Below are 21,816 nucleotides of genomic sequence, written 5' to 3'. Positions count from 1 at the left end.
AACAGCAGCTGTGTAATACATCCACACATAAAAGCAATCTGCAGACTGTCATATTGAATACAGGCACAATTTGTCCATAAATAGGATGGCGTGTTGGGTAATGCATAAAAGCAAGAGGGGGAAAATAATAGAATGCAATGATGTGGCTTTTACCTTAGATGCCCAGACAGAGCATATTTTTACCCATTAATGTCCTTAAGTCACCGTTGCCCATGACAACAGAAACATGAGAGCTGATTGGAGGGTGGATAGGTGATAGGAGGAGGATGGAAGGGGTTGTGACAGCATCCTGCCTCTGTCAGGGCGGTGAAAAGGTGACGGATGACATTTCAACTTACCAGACATGACTGAAAAGGAAACAAAAACACACAACAACAAAAACACAAAGGGCGGATAAATAAATAATAAATTGGATGACACAAAGGGAAGAGATAAGGACAACAATGTGATGTTCATGGGTAAACATACGTAATCATGTCAATGTCATTTAGTGATGATGAGACATATCACAACCCCAGTTTAAGCCGCAGGGAAAACACTCATACACACACACACACACACACACACACACACACACACACACACACACACACACACACACACACACACACACACACACACACACACACACACACACACACACACACACACACACACACACAGTAGTTAACTTAAAACAATAATCACAGACAATAAAGGGGAACTGTGCCGATATTTAACGTGAATCCAATCATTCTATTGTGAGGAGAGGAGGTCATGTCATGTGAACATTTGACATAACACTTCCCAATGCATTCTCCATGTCGACAGATCACACCTCCTCCAGCCTACATAAAACTAAAACTCACACAGCGTGAGCTCTGAACACATCGGTAACATGTAACACTGTACTTATTATTATGGACTGACATAGACAGAGACTGACCCACTGACATACAGACAGACTGACTGACTTTTGGATTTTCGGTTCTGGACTACCGCTTCTGACTGGATTCTCACTCACACCCTCAGGTTCTCAGCGATACACACGGCAAGTTTGAAGTCGATTGGTCGGACGGTGCTCGAGTATTGTGCGAGACACACACACACACACACACACACACACACACACAGATTCCATGCATTTATAGACAGATGCCAGATTTTCAGGATTCAGGTTCAATATCGACAAAGTTCCCCTTAAGTGATGCATTTTCCAAATGCCTGGGCATAACAGGAATATTGTCTCATTTAACACTGAAGGTCTTTTAATCATTTACAGAACTTACAGAATACTTTTCATCTATCAATTACTCACCCCGAGCAGCCTTGAATTCATGAAAAGATTTTGTTTGTGTCGCATTCCTTCACAGTGAATGGAAATGAAGAGAATACTTGATGATTTGAAGAAGAAAAAAAAAAGTATAAACTCAAACACAGCTCTCAGAGTATAGCGAAATTGTGGTGTTTTGGATTTAATGAGGACATGGACTGGATACAATACACTTGGGTTAGACTTTGAGAGCTGTACTACTTTTTTTAAATACATTTTTATATAGTTTTGCTGTTGTTATTAATGATTTTCTTCAATTCATCAAGTATTCTCTTCGTGTTTGGATTCTTCATTCAGGAATACAGAAGAAATATACCACTAAACCATAATTGTGAGTAATTGATAAGGGGAAAAAGGCATTTTGGAGGTAAAAAATAATAGGCCTAGTACATCTACAAGCTTTCAGCCTGCCATTTTTGGGGTGAAAAGACATTCCTTTCAGATTTTCACAGACATGCCCAAAATTGGGACTCCGGTGTTAAAATGCTTAAAATGATCAAGGACAGGAAAATAAGTGCGCTGAAATGATGTATTAAATGATGAAGAGAGGCACACATATCGTGATGAGACAGTCTTTGTCATTGATATATATTGTATGATACCCACCACATCCAGTATACAAATCCCGGTTTCACGGGTGTTGCTCGAGTGTGTAAAGATGAACGTCTCCATGGCCTCTAATGAGGTCTTGGAGTACCCCCCTAGCAGCAGCTGGATCACAGAGTCTTTCAAACATAGCCTTGCATATGTAAGACCGGCCCATAAAAACACAAGGTGAATGTTAACTGTCACTCTCTGGTCATAAATCTCCCCCAGCCAATCACTCACCTTATCTAATCTGTCTGCTTCAACGGCTCCCACGGAAACATAAACGCTGTCAGTCAGAGTAATGACCCACCCCCTCCCTCCTTCCCCCGCCTATCACTGGCCTTTAAAATGCAGATAAGGCACACATCAAAAGGTCCCAGAAAAAAAGGCTCGCCGCCATCCGTGCGTCCAAGCAGGAGGGGAGAGCGGAGATAGACGCAATCATACGCACATGCACAAAAGCACACACGCACACACACACACACACACACACACACACACACACACACACACACACACACACACACACACACACACACACACACACACACACACACACACACACACACACACACACACACACACACACACACACACACACACACACACACACGCACACACACACACACACACGCATAAATACCACATACAAAATACACAAACCCTCACAACCCCTACACACGTCCGTTCATGTGCGTCTAAGCCTTTAATTAGGTAACCCCTACCTCTGCCATGCCACTGTGATCACAGTGGTGGACCTGGAGGGAGAGGTGAGTCTTAAATCTGTCTGGGCTATACTTTAGTGAGAGATCTCTGCTGGCATAACGGCGACACAGAGGGGAGTCTCTCTATCAATAAGCTGATCACAGAGAAACAGTCAAATGTGCAGAGCAGTGTAGCCTCCAGCCCACCGGGGGGCAGACTATAATGCCAATGACCACTGCCAGAGGCATTAATAGGGATTTGAGCCGTGCTGCAGACCAGGAGCCTAGAAATCGACACAAGAGTGAAACGGCATGCTGAGGACTTAGCGTGATTAATAGGAGCTCCCATTGGGCGGCCTGTGGGAGCGTGTGGTCAGCTTTAAAATCTCTGCCCCCTTCGGAGCCCTTCCATACCATATATCTACTGCATTGTGACTTACACAGCACTGTCTGTGACAGGCAATACTACATAAGATGGATGCATCTGATGGTAAATGTACACATGAGATTTAGAGAAGGAGTGATGAGAAGAAAGCATGCATGGCCTCTAACAGCTTTTTGGAGTTTTTTTTATCTCCTTGACTGCATGCAGACTGCTGACCTGATTAATATGAGAACAGCTGACAAGTAGAAAGCTCAGCCGTGAGTAAACGGTGAAGGTTCCTCTCATTCACACTGTTTTGGCACTGGTTCTAGGTTTCATTCCAGTCCTTTTTACATGGGTTATTAGCAACGCTGCTCTGGGGACTACCATTCCATTCAAGGCCTTTTCCACTAATAAATCACTGTTAATAGCAAAACTTACCAGCTGAGAGAAAAAAACACTGTTTCTGTGAATTATCTTTCCACTACATAATGGATTCACATTCCTATGATGAATATTCCTGGGTGAGGTTTCTTTAACAAAACATAAACATTAGTTAACCACACACCAAAACGTACTCTAGTTTTTTTTATTTTTATGTGGGGGGGGGGGGGGGGGGGGGGTCTGATTCTGTCCTCAAACTCACATGGCATGTACAATTGTACACACATACTTGCAACGACACACACACACACACACACACACACACACACACACACACACACACACACACACACACACACACACACACACACACACACACACACACACACACACACACACACACACACACACACACACACACACACACACACACACACACACACCCACACACACACAACTGGAAAGACCATCTCGCTATTCTCATCTGGCTTAGATTAATGATTTTACAATCAACCCGTAAATATAACCTGTGGCTTGGCCAATTATGTGTTCTTACGTCAATAAATGGAAATTTTGACTTGACATGTTTATGAGTGTGTAAAGGAGGTGCTGTAGACAGACAAACGCATGTGTAAAACAATAATTCACTGATTAAGTTAGTAACGAGAGCAGAGCGCAGAGAAAGAAAAATAGCCCCAGGCGCCACTGCACAATGGCCACATTGTTCACTGACACTCTGGCCATGGAAGGTGCTATAAACTCTCAGTCCATTCTTCTTCAAAACAGTCTTCTGATTCTTTCATGGGCTTTGAATTGAAATTAGGTTAAAGGATGGTAAATTCAACAGAACATGCCAAGTAATATCAATTTCACAGACTGCGCTGCAATGATAAACAAATTACATAACAGTTCTTGTGGGAACAACTTCTATTGCTATTGAGTTTGAGTTGCTGAGTGAGTTTCCCTTTTCCATTTCAATTCATTTGGTTTTACTGGCCATCCAGCCATCAGAGAGGATTTTGCAGAGACTCGAGTTCAAGGAATATTTACATATATCGTCCAAAAGATCGTCCAAAAGATAAATAAAATCCATCTTTTCAGATCAACATCGTCCCCCCGCCCACTTCGCCTCATCGCCCAGCTATCGCCAGTAGTTGCCGGCTCTCATAGACATATAATGCACTTCCGGAGAATACTATCCTGAATCGCCCGCTGTTAAAACGCACCGTTAGGCTCACTTTGACTCAAAAACGTTGTTACCTGTGTTGTGGTGCAGTATTCTCTGAACGACCCTGGGCAACCACTGAAATGATATTACTGAACCATGTTTCAACTCTTGTTCAGTGCATCAGCAATTTTCCAAATATCAGAATATGGTGCATGTTTGTGTTTATGTGAATGTGGACAACAGCCTATTCTGGAACCCTTAACACAGCACAGCAACTCTAATTCATAACATTTCTGAAAGCTACACAGTAACATCCGGAGTGTAAAAACCTATCCATCTGACCAGGCTGAGGACAAATAGGTTGTGACTAAAGAGACAGACAGCTTCTCCCCTGGCCTGGTGTGACAGTAGGCTTTCTTGACAACTTCAACTACATCTTAACTCCCTACGCATTGGCCATTCTACTCCAGTTCATTTAGACCTGCAATTACCAGGCTCTCCTTCCCTTTCCTTTTGGCTGTCTCTGTAATTAGAAGCATGTCATTTCCGGGCGTGGGATTGTGGCTGGCTTGTCTTTAATTAGCTGGACTACTCAATGCCCACAACCTCCCTGGCCTCTCCATCTCCTGGTCTGGCTAAAACTGGAGATGATGGAGATGGACAAGGTTTCTAGGAACTAACCATACTATATACAATACATAGAGGCATATAGGTCCAAATCAGCCATAAAACCATATGACTTGACATACTATTATCTGTCTGTCTTATTATTCACCCAATATTGCATTAGGTGAACTGTAAATTAATGCTGTCCTGTAAAAAAATATGTTTTAACATCTACAATGGTGACTATAGCCTGTTTGATCTTGCCATCTCTTTTTGCAAAAAAAAAAGAAAGAAAAGAAAAAAGATCTGTTTAACCCTAAATGCATTTATCAGTAAATGAGCCCCTGGATATTACATGCCAGGGGCAGAAGCTCCGATAAAAGTGACTAGGATGTTTTGTCCACGTCTCTACTTGCAGGCCTCAGGGAATCCGCCTGAGGACAGGGCGGTCATGTGCTAATGAAGAGAATGCAAAGGTTTCAGCCTCTCAAAAATGATTCGAAGCCATGAGAGCAGTTCATTGAACCAACACATCAATGCTGTTCTCTTTCATTAGTCAAGCTTTCATCAAGGAGAGGGAAAGAGTGGAAAAAAGGCAATAAGAGAGATGGATATATTGATGGGCTTATTGACAGGACTGTCTAATCTCATCCCACAAAGCAGGCCAAAGATTGCTGGGTTGTGGAGAAAATGGAGAAATAATTGCAAAGGGCAGCCATGTGAAGATGAGGTATCTGTGTTTGTGGGTAGAAAGGGGGGTTGCCAGTGGAATAGAAATATCTTGTCTCTCTATATCTCCTGTAGACTGCTGGGAGTGACATTAATATGACTGACCTCACCGCAGAAACCTCTATTCCCCTTCATCCCCTCTACCACAATATGCCCCAGTCCCCCTCCCGTTCTGCTCCAGTGGTGAGCCACCATCACCATACTTGATACCCCTTCATCCAACCTCCTCCATCCTCCATTCACTGAACCTACTCCCTCCCTCTTTGCCGGCTTTTCTCCTCCCTTCTTCGCTCTCCTGACTCCCCCACATTCCCATTAGTTTGCCGTTAAATAGCCCCAGTGTTCCCCCTTGGTTCTCTGGAGGGTTTGGGGAGGGGGGTGATCCCAGCCCCCAACTCCCGCTGAATGGCTTCTTTCTGAATGTTCACGCTCTGTGACCAGCTGCTTTAGATTCTCGCTGTGTTAATAGGATGTCCAATCGAGAGGGGACCACGAGAAACACACAGACACTCCAGAGGCCCTCTGATGATACTGTATGTCTTAAATGTGAAGGAAGACCACCCCTCTGGAGAAATGCCACTTGTATAGGGCAAATGAGATCGATTGCTGTTGAGCTCCCATGTGCACAATGCAACGGGTGCTATGGATTTTCACATTCTCCATTTATTAGAAATCAATCAGCTAATTGAGAGGGAATAGTTGAAAGTGATGAGCACAGAACACTAAAGCTGAGAGCTATAATTGCAATGTGGTTGGGCTAAATTGCGTCTGAACGAAACCCCACGATAATCTATGAGTGGGATTGAATTTAGAATAACTTGGGGTATGGACAAAACCATATAGGACAATTAACTCACAGCCCTCAGAGGGGCTATGAATTAAAAAAGGTGGGCAAATAACAATTAGGGTGTGAGAAATGCGGTCTGTGGTCTTTACCGTGAACGGTGAGCGTCGCAGCTGCCTCCGCTTTGCCCACCATGTTCTCCGCGACACAGGTGTAGGAACCCATATCAGCCGAGGTCAGGCGACGGATCTTCAAGGTGTGGTCTTCACGGATCTCAAATCTGAATCAAAAACAACAACGTGTCCGCATAATACTGGTCAGGCACACGTTACCTTTTGAAACACGAAGCATCGTAAATTTGCCGATGACAGACACAAAAAAAGCAAGCAGTGGTTCGAACACAGAGAGGAGGAGAAGAGGGAAGGTAGGAAGGTATTGTGTGCGGGAAAGGGAGAACTTGATGAGTCATACTGTACCTTCCCTTAGGCAGGTCCCCATCCTCTTTCCTCCAGCGCACGGTGGGAACTGGGTCACCGCGGGCCTCGCACCTGAACTCTACACTCTGGTCCACCAACACCACCTGGCTGCCTGGACGGCGAACAAAGCTGGGGCGCTCTGCACAGAAACGTACACAGCATGCAACCATGTATCAGAGACCATGTAAACATGCTACGGGTAGAGCTGCGTCAAGTTCAATACATCATGTCTCAAATATGTGGCTTTGAATTGAGTTACTTCACTTAATCCTTAAGATCTGGTGATCTGACGGTTTGAAATGGATTGAAATCAAATTGAACGTTGGATTAAGTGCAAGGAAAAGAAAACCTACTAATGCCAGATACTTAAGGTGTAGCTTCAACGGCCTCACTTAAACCTGTTCCATTCGCTTCCTTCCTTCCTTCTTTTTTCTTTCCTTTCTTTCATTCCTTCCTTCCTATATAGTATATATTAAGTTGTTTCCAAGTGCTCGAAAGTCAAAAGTCCCTCTGAGAATTCCTTAATAAGCAACCACAACTGTTGGGAGTTTCTGCGTTATGTTTACTCAAACAAAGGCAATAGCTAAGGGCTGGCTTCTTTGAAGTCTTGACTGTATTATTTCTGTATGCATAATTATTGATCTTATGAGGAAAGACTATGCAGGCTCTGGTGCTGTTCTCGCTGGCAGAGAGTATAAAAGGTCCATGGGGAACGGAAGCGAAGGAAGTGAGAAAGGATTGCCATAAGTTCAGTAGTATGGACGCATGTGTGTGTGTGTGTGTGCGTGTGTGTGTGTGTGTGTGTGTGTGTGTGTGTGTGTGTGTGTGTGTGTGTGTGTGTGTGTGTGTGTGTGTGTGTGTGTGTGTGTGTGTGTGTGTGTGTGTGTGTGTGTGTGTGTGTACTGAGGGATGTCAGAGGTCACTCATGGTGAAACAGGGTGCAGCTGGTCAGAGAAGAGAAGCTGATGGGATCAGTGGGGGATTCATAGTTAACTGTGAGACTGGAGGTCATCTCACACTCTATTTGATGTGGGTCACTGACACCATTTAGTTTCCTAGAAGATGCACACTCCAAGCTTAACATCTGGACCCTGTTGTGTCCATGCATGTATGCGTGAATGTGTATAGGGTGTGTCAGGCAGAGATAATAGATATAAAGAGGATTACCTACCAAGCACAGTAAGTTCAGCTATTTCACTTTCCCGTTCTCCGACCATGTTTGTGCCCACACACACGTACTTCCCAGCATCGCTCTTCCTGGCGTTGGTTATCATCAGCTTCCCTCCACGTATCTGAGGAGCAGAGGAAGAAATTTGAGGTCCTATCAGTAGAGAAGAGACTGAAGCAGGGGACTCCAAGGGCAAATTTATACTTCTTCCCATGATCAAGTCGCTCGATGACAAGAACAGATTTTTAGCTTACGTTGTCCAGTGACACGGTCGTGCAATGAAGTATAAAATAGGCTTAAGAGAGAAATGTTGCCCAGGGTCGTTCTCACAGACAACCGAAAGTCACACAACAAAAAGTCACATAACAACATAACAGAAAGTCTCAAAATGTCCTGGTACTGAGCTATGTAGCCCTGCTCTCGGTTCACAGAGATAGACCCTTGACTTATACTTGTGGTCTGTATTACTTTATCAGTCAACCTGTTCCTTCTCAGCGAAGGCCCAGCCAAAAATCACTTTCCCAATCTGACACAACCACATAGCTCCCTGAGGGAACACCTACAGCACTGCGGTGGAGTCGATTCGGTGGAAGCGCTTTTCCAGTCGTCAAAGTGAGCTTCAGCACAGCTCTCTCTTCTATTGGCAGAGTACGTTTGAGGCAAGAATGTTTCTAACTGCAATAACTATTTCCATTGAGTACCGTATACATACATGCAAGTGTAAGTGTGCATGTGTGCATACGTGAGCATGCAGGCACCAAATAGTGTTAGTCCAGGTGACTGTGATGTCTGTTATTTCCCAGGGCTTTGATTACAGGCTAGAGGAGGAGGCTTTGTTCTCAGGCAGCCAGAGAGGCAGCCCAGGCCCCAGTGCAGGCCCCCCAGCCCCTCTCTCAACTGACAACCATGCCAGTCAGAGTCATGGACAGACAATAGTATGGTGCACCACTGATCTGCCTGCTCTGACGGGGGCTTAAGGTTTTAAATGCACACCTCGGCCCACAAAGACGGGGACCCCCACCCTCACGCGTGTAATGGATCCCCTTATTAGAGAACCACTGAGGTGTGCATACTTTGACAGAGTCGCACCGCACACAATCCCTGGTTTACTCAGGCCCTCATACATGTGTGTTCGGTTTACGCTTTGCTATGCTATGTCTCACTCAATCTGCTTCACGGAAGTAAACACTCCACATGCACTGCACTGCAGGTGATCATAAAGCAGTTTCGTCACTGACACAGGGAGCACAACCTTGATTCCCCACGCGCTGAGTTTTAATAGGCACTGACACCTTATGTAACAGCCAGACACAGAAGCCATTGATGTATGCTGAATGAGATGAGATGGAGGATTTATAACACTATGCAAGAGTTTACTGGCAAAAAAACCCGACCCATCTGTGCAGTAATAAAGTTCATATGCAAGGTAAAACTGTAAGAGGCTTTATACAGTAAATTCTCCCTTTGACTTATTAAAATCTGGAATCTAAATATGGGCGTCACTTTTTTTCCCTCATTCTATGAATTTGCTTATAATTTGGGATTTGTGAGTTTTAAATTGACTACTTTTCTGCTGTCCTCTCTTTCTATAATATTTGCATATTGTAAATAATATGTAATCTTATTATAGTAAAAAAAAAAAAGTAGAACAAAAAACAAACTCCTGGACTGTGGCCTCACTGGAGTGGCGGGGGGGGGGTCAAGGGTCCTTGAGGGACAACTCAACTCACTTCAAGACCGGACACATTCTTTCTGTATTCTGAGGCCTTCCTCTGCCCCCTCACACCGCCGTTTAATATTCATGGTAAAAGAAGAGGCAAGGGGGAACATGAACAGGCAACAGAAGGCTGGCTTATTTAGGAGCACCCCGCGGTGCTGGAGGGGTTTGAAGTGTCATTATGTTACTGTTTGTTTGAGGAAAGGCTTAACGGCTAAAACACTGTGGCACTCACAAAGGCCCAAGGTCAGGTCGGACCAGAGGAGGAGGAGGAGGAGGAGGAGGAGGAGGAGGGGGACCGTCGGTCCCACAAGGTTTGGACATAAGGATCCACTTTGGGTCCAGTGCACTCTGTGTATTCTCCCACCTCTGTAGATGTGCCGCTCTCCCATTCTCCACAGGCACACTTGAAGTGCCAGAACAGCAGGGATCCTGTGAGTCAATAAATACAGCAGTGCTTCTTTTTCCTCGCCGCCGTCGGGCAAACAAAAACTACTTTTTAAAAATTGTGAAAATTGTCGCCTATAATGAGACAAAATAAGGACGGCAGGTTGAAAGTATAGTTGTCTGTGGCTGCTATAAATGGTGCATTTATATAGTGCTTTTTATCCAAAGCACTTTATATAGATAGTGCATTATATTCACCCATTCACTCACACATTCATACACCGATGGCGGAGGAAACCATGCAAGGCACCAACCTGCTCATCGGAAGCATCGACACTAACTTTGGGGGAGCCCCCCAGCCCGGGATCGAACTAGGTTTCCAGTTCACTCTACCCCTGAGCCACTGCCGCCCGCTATAATTATTTAATCAATGAAAAGTATTAACAACAGCTTGTGACTAAATAATAACTACATTCGATCCATTCTTCTTCTTTTTTTTCATTTCCTAAAAAGTAACGGTTTTGGTCGTACAACAAGGTTTCCACCCAACAGCGACATTATCCTCTGTATGCAACACACCACAACACAAAAGCCTGCTGAAAGCCCCAATAATGTGACCATTATCCCTGCTTTACAGGGAGATGGCTGTATCTTGCTGCCTTTTGTCTCATGTAATTTGGCAGTGCTGATAATGCAAAAGCCCCTGCCATTCTTCATGCACTCTGTTGGTATTCATGATGAACCATTTCATTTTCCAAGGCTGATAATTAGCCATGACTACTATACAAAAAGAGTCTGGACAATGCATTGCACCTTGGCTATTTGTGATGCTGCTGATTGATTCTCTCTGTCAGCAGACGATGGTTTAGACTAAAAAATATCACCCACACTGGCTTTTCTTCTTCTCTGTTCTATTATCATGCCCTCATCGCTCCTGTCAGACCTGTTTTACACAGGTGTGAAGAAGCCGTCCAGCTGCCGCCAGTGGCACATGCAGCATTAATGGATTGAAGACCTTGCCGCTTTTTGTTTGTCGACTCGGTGGAAGCTTGTCATCACTCGTCCGCATGCAGGCATGGAACGTATAATGTAAGATGGCATACGAAATGTCATCGCCATTCACACACAGCTGACGGAACTAGATAGGAAAGCAGGAACAGACACTTCTCTCTGATGTCCCTGCCTCTGTGAAGTTTACTACCCTCGTCTTTATCCCGCAGCCACCAAAAGCAGAGCCGACCGAGCCCCAGTCGAACAGAGAAAAGAGAGTATAAATCCCTGCTGCAGGTGGTTTGGGGGAGTCTGACTCTGAACGGCAGCGATCACCAAGGAGACCGCACGTCCCAGCATGTCGAGTGTTGGTGGGGAGGAATGGTCTGAACCCGACACAACAATGCAGGGTGGCGCAGGAGCCCTTTGATGAGCTCAGCTGTTCATCACATTATGAAGCCTTAAATGCCCCCCCCCCCCACACCCTTCACTTCTATCCCTACCAGCTCTTTATCCACACCGACAATCTAATGCAGGGGTCTTCAACAGGGTGTCCGGGACCCCTAGGGGGTCCTCAGAGTTACTACAAGGGGGCCGACAAATCGTTGTGTGGTAGGAACTTCTTTTTTTTTTACATTAACCACTTCAACCCTATTGCGTCCCTATTCTGAGGGGAACATTAGCCTGAAATAGTAGATCTACATTCACACAACGCCTCATGCTGCGAGGTGTTGTGTGCTTGTAGATCGGCTACTTTCGGCGAAGAGATTTGGTGTGGAAGGAAAGAAGAGCAGACCAAGTACAGAGCCAAAGGTCAAGTTCACTAAGTATTGAGGGTTTAAGTGGTTAAATGTCTGAAATGAAATACACATTAACATGAATCCAACATATTAATAGAAAAGATAGTGTGTAAAATAAACAAAAAACACTAATCGACACAACACTGATCATAGTGCTGTCAAACAAGTCTATGAAGCGATCTATTTAATATGCAAAAAAAAATTGCACAATAGTGGGGGGGTCCCTGCTTCATCTGTCTCTCAGCTAAACGTTGAAGACCCCCTGATCTAATACATGCTGTAGAGACGCTCCTTTTGCTGACAGTCAACCTTCTCAGAATTCAGCTTTCTGGATCAAGCATTTGCACCGTCCATTCTCCCACCTGTCAGCCCAGTTAATTGCACACAGGGGGGCCGGGCTTTATATCTAGAGCTACCTTAAAAGCACTCATGGGGGAGCAGTCATCCTGTCCTCGTCCTAGGCCCAGCACTTTGCGTCCAGGCTGGCCCCATACGGGCTGTTAAATCTACCACCGCACAAAGCCCAACTCCACCGCAGGCTACGGGGACGCAACTTCAAGTCACCAAGCCGCAGTTACAGCATCCTACATTTACTATTCATACATGTACATCACTGCACAAAATCACAAATACAATCGAGTGGTGCACATCTTCACTTCCACCATGTGGGGGACTGGACGGATGTTATCGTGAAATTGATTTACAAACAGCCGAACTGGCTGATGTGTGTTCTATTGAGAAGGGCTGCAATCTAATTATGGTGAAAGGCCATGTGCAAGAGAGCTGCATATGATACTGAGTGGAAACAGTGCTGCGTTGTCCTCAAAGTACCTCTCCTGTATCATATTAAAGCAAGAGGCATGTTTGGCAAAATGATAATGGAGGTTGATAATGAGCGATACTGTATTATGTACTGTATGATATACACAACATATACATAACATAACCCATAGATATGGGCAAGGGCAGAACTTGCTGACCGAAAGATCATACACTGAAATAGTTAAAAAGAGTTGTGGAGTTGGTTATCAAGGTTTGGTGCGTAATGATGACTGAATTCAGGGCCATGTTATGATTTGATTAAATTTAAACTAGATAATGTGCTTGTTACTTTCAATTATAATGCTGCGCAGCCAGACGCTGCCTCTTAATCTTCTGCCAGTACAGCTTGTACCTTGGAGTGAGTGAGAGAGAAAGAGAGAGAGAGAGAGAGAGAGAGAGAGAGAGAGAGAGAGAGAGAGAGAGAGAGAGAGAGAGAGAGAGAAGGAGAGAGACGAGCGTGCACACTGTTTATGAGTTAGAGCTGTGATTAGGCTCAATGCACCCAACCTTAACCAGCCCTCACTAAGCAGAGGCCTTGCATTTAGTCATGTACAATACACTGAAGACAGCCAACAGTGATAAATCACTGTTTTGACTTGGCCAGTAATGAAAATGTATTGAGCAGAGGCAGCTTAGGCAGGAATTCAGTGCTACGCTAAAGGCATACAGACAAGAAAAGACATATTTAGCAGCAGGTAGTGTTTATTGTCTTGGTATAGGATTTGGTGTTCCTCGTCTACACTGAAAGGTTGCCCATACTCAGCCCTGAATGGCCAAGCTATCTGTCTCTTGAATGACAGTCCAATGAGCATCCACTATAAAGACATGAGTCAGACTTTCAGAATAAGATCCAGACCCACTGCTAACTACAGCCTCCACACTGTCTGCTTCTGTTACTTTTGAGTGCTGAGTCACAGCCTTTCCAAACCTAAAGCACACATCCAGTCAGCGTAATCAAAAGCAATAACCATAAATCATTTCCTCCTCCATGGGAATGACCGATACTGGTAAAGAGTTGAATTGGGTTGGGTTAACAGTTTCAGACGGGGCTTATCAAGCCCAGAACATGCACACAGAGTTTGATTGATACTGCTGTGCTGTGTGAAACGGTCTTCATTAAAGAAGACTAATTGGTGGTTGGTGTGGTTCTAAATCAGATGTAACGAGTTGTTTGCATTCCCTGGGCACTGCAGCTGACACTAACTTTCCCTCCTTTGATTCTGGTCAGCTCGTTTCTTGGTGCCAATCCTCCCATGGGCCGGTTGATTTCATCAGTGGGCGAGCCGAATCAATGTGCTGTTGCTCACTAATGGAACGGGACTGAAGGCTCACTCATTAAAGGCTCTATCCAATCAGATTGGCTGCTTTGGCTTTCACAGTTTCTGTACAGTATGTGAGTAATGAGCTGAATGAACCAATGGCTTTACCTGCCTCACCAGGTCGGTATGCAGGCGCAATGACAATAAATCTTACAGTACGCTTATAATAAAAATGTAATAACAAACTTTTATCACATACCCAGCCTTGATTTGCTCTGGGTGCGGGGAGTGATAAAAAGACAGAGAGGGTGATAAGCTGGCAAGCAAGGCAGCTGACCAATCAGTGAAAGCTTAATTACCACCGTGCGCTGAACCTTCACTGCAAGCGACCTTGCAGCTAATGAAACTCATCATGTCAAAGATGACGAATCTCGGCTGCAAAAACAACTGTGGATGGTTTGATAGGATTCATGGCTGAGGAGACACTGGCGTTTATCCAGGCACAAAGGAACCACAGCACAGAGCAAAAAACAGCTAGTGACCTTTGACGGTTCACAGAATGGCTGCGTACCAACGAGGGTGAGGCCCATTAGCAGCACCTGCCATGTTTTCAGCCAACTCCCTCCCCACACTGTCAGGAAATCCCATTGGGAATTGTCTTTTTTTGCCGGGCGCAGTTCCTCGTTGACAGTAATGTTAATCTATTTATTAAATTAAAGTGTTAATGAAACATTATTTACTCGTCTGTGCTCAAAAAAGGCTACGGGTATGTGTCAGGGGCGCCTAACTTTGATTTGGGGTGGGGGGGTACACTTTTAGATCCAGCGTCGTGCTGCACGCTCAGCGCTACAATGACGCTACAACATAACAACACTCAGATAAAACTTTATTTAAACCTTACCTATATAAAGCAAAAACAAATCCTCCACTCGCGCATTAGATGCGAGACCGGGTATCAAGGAGGCTGGCCTGTCCTAGTGACAGCCACATTCCAATTCCTCATTCCTGCCTACTCGCTCGCTCCTCCTGCATGTCATGTTGTATTTACATGCTGCTGTATTTCTCATATTCACCTGTTTCCTAGGCTGTGTGTTTTCCACTTCCTGTCGATTTGATCCTATGAAATCCAATGAAACTGGTCAGATGACCAATGATATCCAATGAAATCGACAGGAAGTGGAAAACACACAGCCTAGGAAACAGGTGAATACTGTATGAGCATTCTAGCCCACACCATGCACAACAAACAGCACGGCTGTATACTGTAAATAAAGATCAACCCATTATTTAATTTGTTGCTTCAGTATACCATTCAGCCTATGGTATGTGTCACCCCTCATTATCCAAATCTATTGTTTTAGACTACATTTAGAAGGTTTGTTACATTGTCTCCCATTGTCTATTAAGTAGGCTATTTCTATGAAATCTCTGTTCATTAATTCATTGAGTACTTACAGTGATCCTCTCATCTCGGTCATCAATGTTGGTCCCATCTTTCTTCCACGATATGCTGGGTTCAGGATGTCCCCGTGGGGGTTGACACTCAAGGACTGCAGGTTCGCCTGCTGCCACTATCACATCTGCAGGGTTTTGCCTGAAGTCATCACGCAGGACTGCAAGAGGACAGCGAGAGAACAAAGTTAGGCATCAACTTAATTGACAGTTCAGCTGTCATCATGGCATGCATGTGAAAGACAGACCCATTTATGGAAAAAAATAGAATATGCAAATATATGCAAATACTTAAAAGAGAACTCGACACAAGCTACCCTTAGTGTCCTCTCTCTTGTCATGTGACCTTTACAGTAGGAGTGACATAATAGGCTATCAGTGTCTATCAACATCTCTAATGGTATTGATCCGTCTTTCTTTCACCAAGACACATGCACACACACACACACCCCCGCCCCACTCACACACACACACACACACACACACACACACACACACACACACACACACACACACACACACACACACACACACACACACACACACACACACACACAATGTTCATCACATCCCTATCATCACCTCTTCATATCACTTACTTCCCTCTACCCATGCAGCCCTTTTATGCTGACATGGTTGCATATTTGCATTACATCCAATCTACCAAGGCTGCATCCCTGAAGATTAGCAAGATAGGTTCCCCATTTGCATTGATTTTCTTTGCTGGAGGAGCTGCATTGCCATGGAGACGGCAACAAAATATGCCACTGCTTCGATACAAGAAATCACTTTCAGAGACTCACAGGAATGCATTAATTTACACATTATTATGAGGACGCTATTTATTCACATTTTTGAGCATAAGTATAGAAACAGAAAGGGCAAATGTTCCTTTTGCGCTAGGTCAGAATCACAGAACCAGATTGAAGTGACATCACATATTAACCCTTAAGTTATTGATCAACTGCAGTATTTTGTCCCCTTCGCTTGGAACATTTAATACCATTAGTTACTATCGTAACTATAGTAGCAATACAGTTTCCTGCGTGGGGTCACAGTTAAAGCAAGCTGTCTCCATATATCTAGTTTTGAAGATAAACTGAGGAGATTTATGAGAGGAAAGAAAGAAATGAAAAAGCAACAACCTCCGATCTACTGTACAGACAGTGTGTGCCAGTAATCATTTTCCCAGCTCCTCTGTATACTTGCATAAAACATACGAAAACAAGCGCTCATAAATTTCAGGCTGAAATTCAAGCCAAGCTTAACTATGCAAGGTCAGCACAATGTGAGCTTATGCATTGTTGTCCTGTTTCCGTGTAGGTGTGGGTGGGGGCGGGTGGGCGAAGACATGTTTGATGGTGTATGTATGCCTCAAGTATAGCTTCACATTCAAATGCATTTTGTTGTTCTTCATTTGGAAGATGAACAGAGCCCACTCTTGTGTTATCTCACGCTCCTGAACTTGCTCCAAGTCACCGTGCTGTACCTCCGCCATAGATCAAAGTCATGCTCACTCCAGGAAGCTTCACCTCCTGACAGCCTACAAATTCTTGCTTAAACCCTTTAAGCACTTAATTGGCCATTGCCGAGCCCAGATACTGCTCTCTGCTTCTTGTAACATGGAAGGGGAACCCTATCCCAATGTAGGAAATAGGTTTGTGAGGGAGATATGGCAGGTAATGGGTTCCCCGGTCCTCTTACATTTAAATCAAAACCACAGCTCCTCGTGTACTGTACATCTGAAACAATGCTGTACCTGACCTCACTCTTCATACTGGGATGTGCATTTTAACAAAACACCAGGATTTCATTGAATATTTCATACCTCATATAAGTAGTAATGGCAGAAATTCATGGGTATGTAGATACGGTTCGCATGGAGGGAAAATGAGAATGCAGCATAGACAAAGCGTTATTGTTTGACTCTGTCATTCAAGTCAAACTCAAAAGTACAGCATGTTGCATGTTGAGCACGACGGCTTATTTGCCAGGGCCAAAGGCATATATAGACAGCTAGGAGTGTGAATGTACACTGTAAAGCATCCAAAGTAATAGTGCAAACTGCAAACTCAATCTGTGGAAACAATGCAGCATCAAGGTCACCCTTATCATTTTTGTCGGTGTGGCAGCCTTGAACACCAGCTCTCTGTGGTTTTCTTTGTGGTAGCTGATGATTGAAACATACCAAACATGCAAAATAATGTGATCCTAGAGCTCTTATGCTTAATCCAGGGTCCCCACACATTTTTAGCAATGAATTTCCAAAACTTTTCCAAAACTTTTCCAGAATATTTAGCCCAATTTCCAGGCCTATATAACAATCATTCAGCGCAATAATGTGTCTCTTACTCCTATGTAGAATGCCCAAAGATAGGCAGTGTAGCAAAAATAAAGCATAGAATATAGAATAGTACAATTTCATTCAAAATTTCGTGCAAAATTAGGGCATAGCTCACTGGAAGACTCATTATGGCATCCTTATGACTTATTTTATTTAAATAATATATGCCATCACACAGCCCGTTCGGCGAAAAACTACTTATGTTACATATTTCGTGTAATGTTATACATGTTTATGAAAATGTTTTGTATTAACAAAATCAATAGCCAAAAACAATGCATAGCCAAATATTTTTCCAGGACCCTTGATACATTCCAGGACCTTCCAATTCCCAAACTTTTCCAGTACTGGATTATTTTTTTTTCAATTTCAAAATATTTCCAGGAATTTCATGACCGTGGGGACCCTGTTAATATATACTCCTTCATACGACTGAGTCGCGCACAGAGAACAGCAGATGTACAACCTCACAGCGACTCGCTGTGAGCTTGTAGATCGTCTATTTTCGGCACGCGACTCTGTCATACGATGAAGTATGAGGCAAGTATGAAGTATCAGGCTTTAGATGGGTGACAATGTACAGCACATTTGCATGTCTGATTATTTGATTCCTGTTCCCTCAAGTTAGAGTGAACAATGTATTCATGATGTGCATACAGTAGTATGTGAACATAGAGAGTGAGTGTGTGTGTGTGTGTGTGTGTGTGTGTGTGTGTGTGTGTGTGTGTGTGTGTGTGTGTGTGTGTGTGTGTGTGTGTGTGTGTGTTTGTGTGTTTGCCTGTCTTTCCCTCATCTCGTATGGTTGGTGGAGTGACTCCTGCATGCGCATAACCAGTCATATAATTGGGGGAGTGAGATCAGTGAGTTTCACTGTCACGTTAAGCTGCCTATTCTCAGTGGATCACTGCTGCTGGCCTCGATGTACCCTCTGCTAAGCATTCATACATCCTCTTACCGGAGAATGGTGGGCTGGGCAAGGGAGGAAGGATGCAGGAGAAGGCATCCTTCCCTAGCGGGAGGCCCGAGGGAGAGCTGGCATCACCGAATGTTTACACCAACAACTCTGTGACCTACAGCCCCTCGTCAACATCCCTGGTGGACTCCTCTCCTCCTCCCATCCGACACCTCTTTGTTATACACACAGCTGAGTACAGCGCAGCTCACAGCCCTGAACATCTGCATAGTGGGAAACAAAATCCTCTGGGATGGAGGGAGAGTGGGAGGAAGGGGGGGGCAGCCTGCCAGACAGACAGACGCATGTACATTTGGAAGAGATACAAAGCCCTGGTTTTCCGCCCAAAAGCCCTATCAGATCCGGAGGAGTTGTCTGACGCTCCCTAGATTCAGTGAGATGTCCTTTGTCGCTCCTTCCTGTGGACATACAGTATCAAGCATGCCTCCTTCTGTTCTCATACAGAGAATGAGGTAGATAATGCTCTGTGTTGCGTGCGTACGTACGTGTGTGTGTGTGTGTGTGTGTGTGTGTGTGTGTGTGTGTGTGTGTGTGTGTGTGTGTGTGTGTGTGTGTGTGTGTGTGTGTGTGTGTGTGTGTGTGTGTGTGTGTGTGTGTGTGTGTGTGTGTGTGTGTTTGGGATAATGAGTCTACTCTCGCATTCTGTCTCTCTGTAGAGAGGCTGCAGCTGTCCCCTAGCAGATAATATTTCCTGTGCTATTAACAGGCCAAGCTCTGTCTGTGTGTGTGTGTGTGTGTGTGTGTGTGTGTGTGTGTGTGTGTGTGTGTGTGTGTGTGTGTGTGTGTGTGTGTGTGTGTGTGTGTGTGTGTGTGTGTGTGTGTGTGTGTGTGTGTGTGTGTGTGTGTGTGTGTGTGTGTGTGTGTGTGTGTGTCTTGAGAGATTCTCAGGTTGAGGTTTAATATGTGGAAATGGGCCAAAGCCACACTGGTCGCAGCAGGAAGACGCCTCATTGTCCATTCTGGATTTGCTCAAAGCTACACTGCCAACTGTTTGGGACAGTGAAACCTGTGGTTGTGTGTGTGTGTGTGTGTGTGTGTGTGCCACTGCCTGCATAAGCTAAAGGGAAACACAGTACGTTACTCTGTTTACTTTCCAGTGGTCTACAACTGAGACATATCCTTATCTCATCAGGATGACATGGCTCACAGTCTTCGCTATAAAACATACATATTTCTGACAGACATCTGTACAGACATCTATCTGTACATACTATTTTGTACATACTAGATGGACCATTTGTATGTTCTCAGAGTTAAATTAACCCATTTAGACCTGAGGCCGATTCTACAAATGAACATACGTAACATACGCAAAAAAAAAACGTATGTTTATATATCAGTGGTTGTCAAACTTTTTCATGTCAAGGAACCCCCAAAATTATATGAATTTGGCCGCCGACCCCCATATCAAAATATTTAGTTCCAGGGACCCCCAGAAGCAAAGATTTGAGTAACAAATGTTCGCTTTAGAAATATATTATATTAAAAGATTAACAAAAAAATTCAAGATTTTTCAAAAATCTACGAGCTTGTATAATCTGCTATTTTTGAATAGCCAAAGAAATCTAAAATGACAGAAATGCGTTCCCGGTCTTAATGGGTTAACACTGTGCAGGGCCCTGCCAAGCTGCACGCTAACCACACTGTACTGTACTGGTTTGACAAATCTCTCTCTAGGTCCACAGTAGCGTGCTGGGAGTGTACTGGGCCTAACACAATTAGCTACCATCATCTCCTACACTCAATCACTCCCTTTTAAAAGGTCAGGTTTGCCCTCGCGACTCCCAGGTTCGCTCGCCTTCCACCCCTCTCCCGGGTGCGCACACACTCACACACACACACACACACACACACACACACACACACACACACACACACACACACACACACACACACACACACACACACACACGTGCACATGCACGCTGGTGCACTCTTTTTTTTTTCCAGGGGGGGAAATTGAAAACAGATGCTGAAATGTCAAATTGAAATGAGATTCTCCCGTGCTGCGCCTCCATCCTACATTAATGAAAATGAAGACCTAATGCCGCACACAAGCCTGGTCAGGAAGATCAAATGTGCTTTGTTCTGAGGAAATTAAACAAGAGTGCAGCGAGCTTCCACCAAAAAAAACGTTGGGAGTATTAGACACAACAAAGCAGTAAGTGAGTATGGCTTGTGGTATTTCCATGAAACAGAATGGACACAGTAAACCAAAAAGATATATATATACAGGAAGTGAATTTGTTCTGTCTGTCTGTGTGTCTGTGTCTGTCTGTCTGTGTGTCTGTCTGTCTGTCTGTCTGTCTGTCTGTCTGTCTGTCTGTCTGTCTGTCTGTCTGTCTGTCTGTCTGTCTGTGTCTGACTGTCTGTCTCTCTCTCTCTCTCTTTCCTTGCCCCCATTTTTTATGAGGCAAGCTGTGCTCTCTAATAAACTGAACAAATTTGCTTGATTTGGGCCATAGGGTACAACAACGCGAGGCTGTCACGGGCCAAAAAAGACTTAAAATAAATCACCTGGGAATACGAGCTGGGGGACCAAGGGACAGCACAACAAACACTTACGGAAAATATGAAATGACTTAATCCCTCCCAGATGCGCATGGTTACTCATGTCTGCTTAATAAGGCTGCAGAACAACCTCTGATTTTCTTTCTCCCTTAGTCCCTTTCGTGTCCCTGACTCATGATCTTTACTCTTCTGAGCCCTCTTTCTTTGCAAGTATAGGACAAGCTGAGGTCTGAATAACATCCAAAAGAGAGCGTGCATATTTCTAAAACAAATTAACG

General features: G+C 44.3%; 1 protein-coding gene across 1 annotated transcript in view; it reads right to left on the bottom strand.

Annotated features, from left to right (window-relative positions):
- The window catches only part of robo1 (roundabout, axon guidance receptor, homolog 1), a 159,128-nt gene that overhangs the window by 40,707 nt on the left and 96,605 nt on the right, over nt 1–21,816 (bottom strand). The window contains exons 3-6 of the mRNA XM_080428836.1: nt 15,714–15,871; nt 8,287–8,407; nt 7,116–7,254; nt 6,792–6,919 (exon numbers count right to left, since the gene is read on the bottom strand). Of these exons, the coding sequence (XP_080284962.1) occupies nt 6,792–6,919; nt 7,116–7,254; nt 8,287–8,407; nt 15,714–15,871 (546 nt within the window). The remainder of the gene's footprint in view (nt 1–6,791; nt 6,920–7,115; nt 7,255–8,286; nt 8,408–15,713; nt 15,872–21,816) is intronic.

The sequence above is a fragment of the Gymnoscopelus braueri genome (genome assembly GCF_963280865.1).
Source record: "Gymnoscopelus braueri genome assembly, chromosome: 5".
Taxonomy (NCBI): Eukaryota; Metazoa; Chordata; class Actinopteri; order Myctophiformes; family Myctophidae; genus Gymnoscopelus; species Gymnoscopelus braueri.
Note: the sequence above shows the minus strand (reverse complement) of the source record. Positions and strands in the feature narration are given on the sequence as shown.